Below are 13,014 nucleotides of genomic sequence, written 5' to 3'. Positions count from 1 at the left end.
GACCGATTTCTTACGAAAATTAATACATATTATTGGAATAAATATCTTGTTATAACTTTACATTTATAACGGGGTACCATTCATATTAATTTATTTGAAGAATAAGTCAATAAATGTAAATAAATAAATAAAAGAAAATTTTATTGTCCTATTTTTTTCAATATACTTATCTACATCACTATAGAAAACAGTTTTTTGACAAAATGGCTATTAGGACCCCTAAGTAGTTTCAGCCTAGGGCCCCACAAATTCACTATCCGCCCATGTCTTCATCTGTAGCCTAACCGCCTGATTCAGTTCATGGCTGTCTCCGAAAGTTTCTTCCATCGGGAATTATTCGCTGTTACAGATCTCTAACGGTTGATCGCAATATCATGGAACGCTTTCTCAACTGTATCAAGAAATCGTGTGTTTGTCTACCGCTTTTCCTTCACATTTTCAAAATTTCACTTTTTTCGTTAGGTTTAAATTATTGTATCTGTCCAAGCTGTCTAGTCAATAATAGTTTTCACTATTGCTGTTTTTCTGAATTTGTCGTGACGTTCGTTGTTTTAACGGATTCTCCAAACATTATCTTGATTAGAGATCACCCAGGGACCGATCAAGACAAATTCAGGCCCAAGGCCTACAAAATTTTCCGGGCCCCTAACAAAATATTTTGAAATTATATTTCTGAAGAGTAATCCTGACAATAAAAAGAATCTATTGAACTGCATAATTTAAGAAAACCGCATCTAAATATTAAAACAAAATATAAAATGTTGTGTGAAAATAAAATAGTTGGGTGACCATCACACACAATTGAAATCAATGATTTTTGCTAAAAGTCACTGATTAGCTGAATTATTTTAAAGATTGTTGCCTCCCATCCTTTGTTAAGAATAAGCTTTCAATTCTTGTTGACACTAATCATTTATAAGAGACTTCGCGAATGTGCATTCTCGTTACCTTTGCCTAAGCCGTTGGAGTAAAAATTGCACCCATTAAAATTCAGCTGTACTTTCGAATTTGATTAGTGCAATGTTTACGCGAGTTTGGTTTATCACAATATAAAGAGAATTTGAAATAAAAAATGCCTTTTTTGTGAAAAACTGTTTTTTTTTCAGTATTTTTTTTTCTTTTTAAGTAATATTGTGTACTTCTTACTAATTTTTGAGGCCCCCCAGAAAGTTTGGGCCCCAGGCCCATGAGTATTGGGCCTTGGCGATAATCTAGCTCTGAGATCACCAAATATTTTTCTTGATATTTTTCGTTCAAATATTATTAACTTATTTTCCTCAGCTTTGTTCAAGCCCAGCATTCGATTTCATACATAATTATTGGTTTTACAAATATTTATCTTAGTTTTTAAGCTTAAAGTATTTTGATTTAAAGTGATTTCTTAATCCATAGTTACATTTGTTTTACATTTAATCTGTTACTCTTTTCAATTTTAATATCATTATTTCTGTTACAATTCAACCATGATATTTGATCTGCCCAACATTTTTAAAACTTTCATCTCTTATGATCATTGGTTGTATATCAGGTCTTTTGTGTATTATTGCCTTAAACTTTATTATTTTTTTTTCGCTGTTTATTGTACTTGAATTTAGTCTAATATTTTCTTTTAGCAACAAATATTTTGGAAGATTGGTAAAAACTGTTAGCAAAATTTGAAAGATCGTGCTTGAAATTTTTATAAATGGTGTAATATTTACTTATTCTAAGTTCGAGTCGACCAAAATGAGAAGAGGAAGTTAATAACTTTTTTCTATCTTTAATACTGGCAATTTGGAAATTATTGCGGAAATTGCAATTTGGAAATCTATCTATAGGATATTTATATTTATATAAGAATGCTTTTAGAATTATAGTGGTATTAAAAAAGAAAAGAAGTTATTAAATTCCTTTCCTTATTTTGGTCGATGCAAATTTCGCATTAAAAAGGACACCACTTCAAAAAGATTCAAGTATGATTATTCAAATTATGCATATAGTTTTGCCACGTAAAATCTTCCAAAATATTTGCTATTGAAAGAAAAATTGCTCTTATTCGCGATCGCAACGAACTATAGGGGGCGTTGTTGTATGAGACTAATACCTGCGATTTCTATATGAACAGTCATTCATTTACTCTAGAGTAGTATTTAATGTAGCGTGTAGATTGCAACGTTCCTTCTTTATTGTGGGTAATTAAATTTAAAAAAGAAAAATGCTTGATATTCTTTCTTATGCAAACGAAAACAAAATGGTATCTCTTTTTATTAGAGAAGGAATATCCAAAACACATCGGAAAAATATTTGTACATTAACAGAAAAAAATATGTATATTCTTATAAGAGTTAAAACCTAATGCCCGAGAAATAGTATTACTAAATTTAATGATATAACATGAAAGGCCCATTTAAACTTTACATTCTATAGTTTTAAGAATCATATTACTTCAAAAATTAAAATGAACAAAAAGTATACATAAGCCTCATAATTTTATGAAATTTAATTTTGTAAACAAAGTTTTTTGACAACAATTTTTATCAAAAAATTTCAAGTTTCAATAAAAATCATTATTTAGAAACTAAGAAACGTAAAATAAAGAATGCTGACGAAACAAAAAAAAAAAAAAAAAAAAACAATTCTTTTTTGTCGCCATTTTTAGTGCTACGAAAATTCGTCTTTGGGATTTGCCAAAAACAAAACAAGATGCAATTTTATTTTTTCAGGAGGGAAATATTTTACCGAAAAAACGAAAATGTACCAATTCCCACAACATAAAACTTTATCTTGGTAAACGTACGTTTTGGAAATGTTATTTCATTTGGAATCTTATTTATCAGAGTTCATATGGCGATATGATTGTTTTGAATCTATGCTAAACTCTATATCGGCTCATTTTCCACCGAAATCCGATTGACTATTTTGATTTTAAATAAAGTGTTTTATTTTATGAATTGTCGCAAAAATTTTAAGTGTAGATTGGCGGCACTTAAAAACCGCCAAATCTGTAGCGGCGGTGGCGTTAATACGTAAGTACCGAATTTTTATTCCATACTTTTCTGAATCATATTACTTCAAACATTGGAATATACAAGAAGTATACATAAACACATAATGTTATACCATTTAATTTTTCAAAAAAAGTATTTTGAGAACAATTTTTATCAAAAAATTATAAACTAAAAAACGGAAAATAAAGAATTCTTAGGATAAAAAAAACGATTTTAAGAATTCTTAACATTGAAATAAAAACTTTCATATTGTTTCTTTTTTTATTATTCTTATAGTTCTTAATCAGACGTAAAAAACCATTCTGTAGAGAACCATCATCAAATGAAAAAAAAATATTTACAAGCAAATTTTTTATTGTAAAAATCATTGCACTTACCTGATTTATGATTCCCGGAGAATTCCAAAATGATAAGTTCCTTGTTTGAAAACTTTATTCTCAAATAATAGATACATAGTTTATACCTTCATTACTTTTAGATAACATACTACACAGCAAAATTTTATAATTGATATGAATTTGAATATGTAGCTAAAAACAGAATAGCTGAATTCTAGTTGAACTTATTCTTTCAAAACTAAAAAATACTTACCAAGAAAACGATTAAAATTAATTAAGAATCAGCACAAATGGCACTATTTCAAGTAACTTGGATAATTTTTTATTGTTGTTTTCCGAATTATATGGATACAGAAATATATACTATTCTATAACGAAGAAGAATATGCTATAACTATTACAATTCTGTATGTTCTGAATTCATATTTATTCACTGGAATGACGAAAGCAATGTTGACTTCACTTTAATTCGTAATGAATTGAAGACAGAAGAAATGCATTTTACCTTAATACACACATCTGTAACAGTATCCGAAATCGGAAGTCATCAGTTGCAAGTTTGTTGATAATAGAAATTAAAAATTATTGAGGAATTTTTCTTCAAATGTTTGGCGTGTTCTGTTCCTGAAAGATTTACTAATATTCTGGAGATTTTTTTCAAGTTCTTCGGCCTTTTCCTTAGGGAAATTTTGTTTCTTATTTGCTGCTAAAAAATGGCGTCTGATTCAGTCAATGACTTTGATGGCAGAAAATGTGATTGTATTAAGTTAATGTCCGATATTTACAGGCTCCCGCTAGACGGCGTACTCGAGCGTTGCGATCGCGAATAGAGTTAGTATAGAAGTCCTTACATTACTTTGTCACCCCTCTGTAAATGCTTTTCAGTTTTGTGAATGATTGTGCTGTGTTTTTTCTTTCTTTTTTTTCATAACAACATACGGGTATTCAGCTTGTAATAATAAAAATATAAATTTAAAATTCCAAATTAAATTGAGTAATAGAAATTTGCTTTTTGAAACTTTTCTTCTTAGAGTACTTACTTCATTTCCTTTCGTATTTTCTAAATTACTTATGTGTTCACATTCTGAGACAGACAAACCTAGTAAAAAGAATAAAACACTCATTTACTTAGTACACTGAACATCGCGGAAAAATAAAATATTCCATGTCCATGCTTTTAGTTTGAAGGCAGACATAAACAGAAAACGACATTTCACATCTATTAACAGCGTACTTTTAGTTTTGTCTTTGTAGCGCCAACATATGGCAAAGATATGTATCATATTCTAAAACAAACGTGAGCATGCGCAGTTGCTTCAACTCTTAGGAACAGGAGCGTACGGAAGCTAACATAAAAGTGCGAAATCTCCATATTTTTGATAAATAAAGCATATTTAAGCTAAAATTTAAAAACTTTTAATCGATGTAAAAACAAAATGACATAACGATTTAACGTTAAAATTAATGTGTATAACGACGATCAAACTTCTTTTGAAACCTAAAAATTAGCTGTGATTGACATTTTTTCAAAATTTTGGTGTGCTCGCTAATCTCCCCCTCAAGTGCATAACGGAAGTTTAATTATCTCTTACTACAGTTTGATGTTGCCACAAGTCTAAATCCGCTGAAAATTTGCAATGCGTTTCGTATTGGAAACAATAGACGCATATTGAGTTCAGTTTGTTAATGCATATCTATTATATACATATTTTTATTATTATATGTGGCAATGGTCCTTGCAGGACAAAGATTTCAGTTTAACTCAATAAAACCATTAATATTCAAGTTTCAGCTTTTGTTTATGTGCTTAGTTTGCTATTATAAAATTAACTGGAAAATTACTAAAGAGAAATATTGTAAATCACAAACATTTAGGAAGGCAATGCAGCGATTGTAATGAATAAAATATTAGATGTAATTAAGATGTGAATAAAATATTAGATGTAATAGATACATTGATGTTTGTGAAGTAATAAATAAATACTTGAAAAGAATAGACTCTGTTTTTTTTTTCTTCTTTTTTTTTCTCTTTTCCCCCTGTGATATAGTAAAAAAACTATTTTGAATCTGATTTACAAAAGAAAAGAGGAAAAGAAAAAAATTCATATTCAACCTAAATTTTTTTTTACGTTTTGCTTAAGATAAAGTTCAAAATAAATGGAATATTAATTATGTAAAATATGTGCCAAAAAATAATAATAAAAAATCATAAAACACGCTTTCTCATCCGTTAAGGTAGTTTTAGAATATCATTAATAAAAAACGATCGAGTATTTTAAGAAGGACAATTTTTAAATGAAATTGGCGTAGTTATAGAAATCAACAAAATATATTAATATGTACAATACAGAATAAAAAAAGGAACATCCTAAATAACTTTTGATCTAACGATCGGACTTTCACGTAATAAGGGACACTCTTAATGGTTTGAAGTTCTCACCTTAAATATGCTAAGTAATTAGTGCATATGATATTTTAATTCACAAAATCAGACACAAAAATGTACTTACTCTGAATAAATGTACCTTTTTTTCGACGGATTCGGATTTTGACCCATAAAATATGAGCCGAACTCTTGTTCCAATAATTAGGTCAGGAGTGCGGCCGAAAGTTTAGACCCCTTAAAGTAAATTTCATTTTTTGCATATTTCACCTTATATAGAGAACTTTTTAAGTGGAAAGAAAAATTTTGCCCGCAATTAATAAAATCGTTTATCCAAGGCAATTTTATTGAAAAAATGACTTCTGATAACTAATTATTACATTTTATTATTTTATTTAATCGTGGGCGAAAAAGTTTTAAATGGTAAATATAAAATTTTTTATAAATTTATACATCATTTCAAAGAATGTGTTTTTAAATGACAACTTACAAAAGATGAATAGAGTCGATCTCATAGTTCTTTAGAAATAAAATTTTAACTATACGACTTCCCTAAAATTTCTCAAAAACTATTCATCCGATTTCACTCAAAATTTGTTTTTATTTGGTTTCATTTAGCAATACATTCTTTAAAATGAGGTAAAAATTTATACACCTTAAAATGCAGAATTTTTCTTGTCTATTATTAAATAATGATCAATAATTATTAAAAACTATTTTTTGTATGAAATTATCTTCGGATAAACGAATTTCCCGAATGCATGACGAAACACGCAAAAAGTAAAACTAACAGGTTAATTCTACTATTAAAGGGTTCGACCTCTCTGTTGCCTAAACTATAGGAGGGACTATACTTTCCAGATTGCGAGTACTCCCTATATTTTGAGGGTCAAGAATCAAAATCCGTCGAAAAAAAATATGTTAATTTAAAAAATAAAAAAAAAAATAAAAAAAAAATTTAGAAAAAAAAAAACGTTTTTGTTTTTAAATTTAAAACTTAAGTTATCGTTTGCTCCAATTGATTAACATATTAAAAGTAAGGTCCTCAAATCATTAACATTGAATCCCAGTTCGGGAAATTTCTATCATTAGATCAAAAGGTATTCACGGTGTTCCATTTTTTATTTTGTGCAGTGTACACAATTTCACTCCATTTGGAAAAGTCCGCAATAAACTTTTAACTATTATAACTATTACATTTTTTTGATAATTCCAATTCAAAACATGAAAATATCCAATACCAAGAACCGATCAAGACAAATTCAGGCCCAAGGCCCATAAAATTTTCAGGGCCCCTAACAAAATATTTTGAAATTAAATTGCTGAAGAGTAGTCCGAACAATAAAAAGAATCTATTGAACTGCATGATTCAAGAGAAACATTCTAAAATTTTTGAAAGCAGACAATTGAATATTATTTTTCTAAGATAAAGTTTACGCATCTAGTAAATATTAAAGCAAAATGTAAAATGTTGTGTGAAAATAAAAATAGTTTGGTGACCACAAAGAGTTGAAATCAGAGATTTTTACTAAATGCCACTGATTAGCTGAATTATTTTAAAGATTGTAGCCTTCCATCTAAAGCTTTACATATTTGTTAGTAATAAGCTTTCAGTGCTTGTTGACACTAATCATTTATAAGAGACATTGCGAATATGCATTCTCGTTGCATTTGCTTAAGCCATTGAAGTAAAAATTAAAATTCAGCTGAACTTTTGAATTTGATTAGTGCGATGCTTACACGAGTTTGGTTTATCACAATATAAAGAAAATTTGAAATAAAAAAATGCCTTTTTTGAGAAAAACTGTTTCGTTCAGTATTTAAAAAAAAAGTAATATTGTGGACTTTTTACTAATTTTTGAGGATCCCAGAAAGTGTGGGTCCTAGGCCCATGCCTATTGGGCCTAGGCAATTATCAGGCCCTGTCGAAAACCGATAATAAGAATGTAAATGATCCTTTAAGAATTTTACTCACCATTTACGGATATTTTATCGCATAATTCAGTTATAGCGTTTAAGGACGTCCTTGTTTTCTCTGACTGCGTTTTTTCATTATCAATTTTTTGCAGTTCTTCATCAACGTTAAATCTAAATATAAGAAAAATTAGTATATATATATATATAATATTGCAAAATGAAATTTTATATTTACCTATCCCAATCTTTATAATCCCGAGGCTTTGAGATTTTCCCCTTTTCTCCATTGCTTTTTTCACGATTCTCCTAAAATTAGAAGCATATATACATATTTTTCTTAATTTTTCTTTATTTAATAGAACTGACTTGAAAAATTTAAAATAAATTAAATCAAAAGCATTTTTCTAAAGGATTGTTGAAATGATAATTGAGATATAGTAAGGATAAAACTATTACAATATTTAATATGTTCTCATAGTTAATATTTTGGCATACTACCTTCTTCAATACTTCAATTTATCTGCAATAATCTAATTTATTCAAAGTTCTAATATGTAAAATTTGTCAAAAAATTGAAGAAAAAAAATCCTAGTTTTATTAACGATATTCATTATGATAACTATCTTATCATTAAATTATAACTTTTAGTTAAATGATCGGAATTTTGAATTTGAACTGCAATTGAAATTCTGAACTGCAATTTTTCTCGTTCGAGGGGTAAGTAATTAATCCTAACAATTAGTTCAAGAAATAAAAACTTACAATTTCTTGATAGGGTTCTTCAAATCAAGAAAATTTAAGAAGAAATTAAGGAAGAAATTTAATTAAAGAAAATAAATTTAAATTAAAAATCGATATATTGAATTCAAATTTCAATTCCTTTTTATCTTAATTATAAATAAGATTTAAATTTTTATGAACCTACAATGAATAACTATTGTTCATTTGATGTAGTCTGGTCAAATTATAACAAATTGAGGCCGTAGTATTTTATTATTTCCTCAAAAAAGCGGGANCCCGTGTAGTAAATGGTGACTGATGCACGTTAAATCTGTCGAGTCTCAAAGTCCTCCATGTTCCCACAACAAATCAATACCTCTGGGGGTACTGATCCAGGAGTTTCCTTGTCTTCTGGATTGGTTCAAAATTACAAGGCTACGGAGTTGAGCGTAAGTAGTCGTAAACCCATGGATTTGGGTCGGCTGTTCAACGACGGTTATAAAATAAAATAAAATTAGGAAACAAAGGAGAACAATGCCTATAATCGAAATGGAAAATAGTATACATTAAATGTAGGATACATAGAATTTTTTTACCCGCCTCATATCTTAATTGCATCGTCATCGATTTTAGCAATACCTGTGCTAACTACATAGAGTAACATAAACAAAAAAAGAATGTAAAAAATATTTTATACATGTTTTTAAGCATACGTATATGTTTTTAGAAATTTTGACATCCATCCTTTGACTTGATATTAATATCAGAGCTCCATTTTAAACCAAAAAAATTATACAAAATAATTTTTTTCGAAAAAAAAATGATTTATAAATATTTTCCAAGTATCACTATATACGTTTGTATGCGTTTTTAGAAATTAACATGCCTTATATCATATTTGTATCATCATTGATTTTAACGACACCGTTGCTAGTTATACAGCATGAGTTATACACAAAATAGTTTTTTTCTTAAAAATGATTTATAAATATTTTCAAGCATATGTTTACGTTTTTGGAAATGTTAACATCCATCCTTTGATTTGATATTAATATGAAAGTTCTATTTTGAAAAAAAAAATTTAAAAAATCATTGCATTGTCCACCAAAAGGCCCTTCAAATGCAGCAATTAGCAATAATTAAGAACCAAAGAAGCGCAATGCATATAACCGACAGTAATAGTATACAGTAAATGCAGACTACACGGAATCTTTTAACCTGCCTCATATCATGTTTGCATCATAATTGAATTCAGCGACACCGTTGCTAGTTATACAGCATGAGAAGGACAAAATTGTAGTTTTTTTTTTAAAAAATTACTTACAAATATTTTCAAGCATATGTATACGTTTTTAGAAATTTTGACACCTATTCTTTGACTCCATATTGATATCAAAGTTCTATTTTGAACCATTGAATTATAAAAAAATCATTAATTTGTCCTTCAGATGGCCCCTCAAACGCAGTTATTAGCAATAATTAAAAAACAAAGGAGAGCAATACCTCTAACCAAAACATTCAATAGTGTATTAGAAATGTAGGCTGCACAGAATTTTTTAACCGAACTCGTATCATATGCGAATTAAAGTTAATGCGAATTAAAGTTTTTTACATGTATGTTTTTAGAGATTTTGATACTTATCCCTTGACTTGATATTAGTATCATAGCTCTATTTGCAACGTCTCTATTGCTGCAACGTCTCGAAATAGTGAAATAAGTTGAGCTAGATCAACTGAATTTTATGATTTCAAGTTGGTTATGGAATGAAAAATACTTACGTAAATGCTAAAGTTTCATAACACTTATAACAATGAATGCATTTCAATATTTTTTGCAGACTCGAAAGATTATTAGTTTTATTGTCTATTCTTTTTTAGAAAAAAAAAATTGTTTTCAATATTAGCTCTTAAAAATTGAAATTCACCTCTCAGTGAAAAATACATGACAAACATTTTTATTTCAGAGAATTGATTGAGTAATAACAAAATGCGTTAAGAAATTTTTTGGGTTACACTAGTTTAAACGAAGTTGGTAACTGTTTCGAATGTCTAGGGATGAGAAAAAAGTAAAAAATATTTTTGAGAACCGAACAAACTAGTTTTCTGAGATATATTTCATTGATAATAATTAAAGTCAAACAAAACTACTTTTTTAAAAAATTTTTACAATAAATTCTAATATAAACTGTGTCGACTAAAAGGTAGGTGCTTTAAAATTTAATGTAAAATATTTAGCTCGATAAAAAATGCTTACAATTACTTATAAATTTTAAATTCAATGTGCCACACCCTGGGCTACTAACTCCCAGTCCGTCCCAATTTCTAATAATCAACTATTTCGCTGGTAATCAAACAGAATGTGATGTTTTCCTTCCTGTTTTCCTAAGAAGAGCCCTCAGATCTCGATCAATATAAATTTGTGACTCCTTATGTGTATACTTTTTTTGCATCACTTTTGACAAAGCATTTTAATATATATTTTAAGAGCTGTCATTACAAAACACCCTGTATAGTTATGCACTTACATTTGACTCTTTTGTAAGTTTCCATTGCTCTCTAATAGGTGGTAAATCATTTTCAACTTGGATTAACTCTCTCTCGCACTTTTCCTCTACATAGCTTGCTGGACTTGACCATTCCTATTAAAAGTCAAGTAATGATGCATTTTTAAAAATTGTGAATTAATACAAAAATGAAGTATTAATAAAAACCTAAAGACAGAACGGATTTTGTAAAAATGTAATATAAAAGAGTAAAAATATAAATCAAAAAACAAACGAACGGAATAATAGCATTTAAGATAACCCGGCAGCATGTAACTATTACAACTACAGATAAGATTTCTTTTGCAACGCCTTCTGTGACGTATGGCTATTTTATTCTGCTATACTTGTTATTTTAAGTATAGAGTGCTTTTGTACTAAAGCTGTTTTTTTAAACTTGAAATGTCAGTTTTTTCACCTTCTCCTCGGAATGAAATATAAATGAACTCGTCCTCCCTTAGAAGCAATGTCCGAAATTTAGACGATTTTAACAGGTAGGTAAAAGAATTGGGGGAACTGACGAATACAAAATGGAATTCCAGAACTTCGAAACTTCGTAGAGAAAGAATTTGTTTGTTGTTAAATAACTAATTTGGTTATTTAAAACAAATTTTTGTATTTAATTCTGAAGGGAAATGCTTTATTCGTCAAATTTATAATTATCACACGCATGAATTCTTATGAATTATTTGAATGTTTCCTTGTGTTTGTTAAATGTTTTTTAATCCAAATAACTATTATTTGACGTCAAGGAAATAAATCAAATAAGCCAACTATGCTCCTAGTTAAAACTAAACCAACACTAGTTGGTTTAGTTTTAACTAGGCTATTGACAGGCCTAGATGACGCTAGGCTACAACTGATGACGCTATTTTATATTCCGTAGAAAACTTTAACATTTGACTTAAAATTAATATGAGAAATATACTAGAACTGATTTATTATTGATTTAGATTTTGTGAACAAATTACGGAGAAACGATATTGGGAAAGAGCTATAAAAAGACGCAACAGAAGACGTTGCCGAGAAATCCAATCGAGCTCAAAATCTCTCTTTATAATCTGTAGTTGCAAAAGTTGGTCACATGCGTCCGGCATGGAATCCCAGTAAAGGCTGGTCGATATGAATTCCGTATCCTGCTCGTGCTGACCACAGCCCTAATGAAAAATATCCACACACTGTAAAAAAAATCCCGAAACGTTTCTGAATATGTGGGGCAGTTACGTTGCATGTAGTTTTCAAAAACGTTTCTGACTATTTCGAAAACCTCCTTTTGTAATATCCATGAATATTTTATTTCGTAGTACTTAAGAAGTGTAATTTCAGAGTTTTTTTTTTACATATATAGCGCAATGAATAAACACAAAAAGGACAACAACAACAAAAAAAAAGAAGAGAAAAACGAAGAAAATTAAGACAATCACTAAGTTTTATTTACTGAGCGAAGAAACAAGTAAGAGCTTATAAAATAAGTTCAAAATGTAAAGAAAACTTGGAAAAATTACAGAATAATAAAAAAAGAGAAAAAAAAACTAAAATGATTATAATTGAAATTGATACAATATTAGAAAGCACTCCTTTATGCGGATATAATCATGTGAGCTGATGAAGATATTATATCTTCTTTTTCTTCTTTTTTATTAAATGTTTTTTTTAAATAATTTCTTTTTTCTCTTTTTTCATTATTCTGTAATTTTTTAATGCTTTATCTACAACTTGAATAGAATATTCTCTGTCGGTCTACGGACGTATACTTCCTCTGCCTAGGGATGAGTAAGAGATGAATTGGTAGCAGTTTTCACCAAGGAAATGTTGGCTTTTTTTTAAGAATTCAGACATAAAAAATGCTTCTTTTTTTTGCATCTGAAAATTTTATTACGCAAATAGTGAAAAATTGACATGATATTAAATGAAATTCACTGAGATTTTCGGTAACATTTTTGTCCAGTCGAAATTAGTTTCTGAAATTTTTTACCGTGCAGTGGTTGACCGATTTCCCGATACATCTCTAAAAACTGCTCTATAAATGTTTTGCTAATTCGATTATTTAGAAGGAATATTTCTGTTTTATTTGTAGATGAAAGTTAGTTTTTTTCTTCATTCCATTAAAACGTTATTTCCAAACA

The 13,014-nt window shown here is 28.6% G+C and overlaps 1 protein-coding gene across 1 annotated transcript in view; it reads right to left on the bottom strand.

The window, feature by feature from the left end:
• LOC107440942 (Spag1 axonemal dynein assembly factor) overlaps positions 1 to 13,014 on the bottom strand; it is a 30,269-nt gene that overhangs the window by 11,841 nt on the left and 5,414 nt on the right. Inside the window, exons 4-7 of the mRNA XM_071185249.1 lie at positions 10,871 to 10,984; positions 7,861 to 7,931; positions 7,684 to 7,796; positions 4,366 to 4,424 (exon numbers count right to left, since the gene is read on the bottom strand). Coding sequence (XP_071041350.1) covers positions 4,366 to 4,424; positions 7,684 to 7,796; positions 7,861 to 7,931; positions 10,871 to 10,984 — 357 coding nt within the window. The remainder of the gene's footprint in view (positions 1 to 4,365; positions 4,425 to 7,683; positions 7,797 to 7,860; positions 7,932 to 10,870; positions 10,985 to 13,014) is intronic.

This window comes from Parasteatoda tepidariorum, chromosome 9 (assembly GCF_043381705.1).
Source record: "Parasteatoda tepidariorum isolate YZ-2023 chromosome 9, CAS_Ptep_4.0, whole genome shotgun sequence".
NCBI lineage: Eukaryota > Metazoa > Arthropoda > Arachnida > Araneae > Theridiidae > Parasteatoda > Parasteatoda tepidariorum.
Note: the sequence above shows the minus strand (reverse complement) of the source record. Positions and strands in the feature narration are given on the sequence as shown.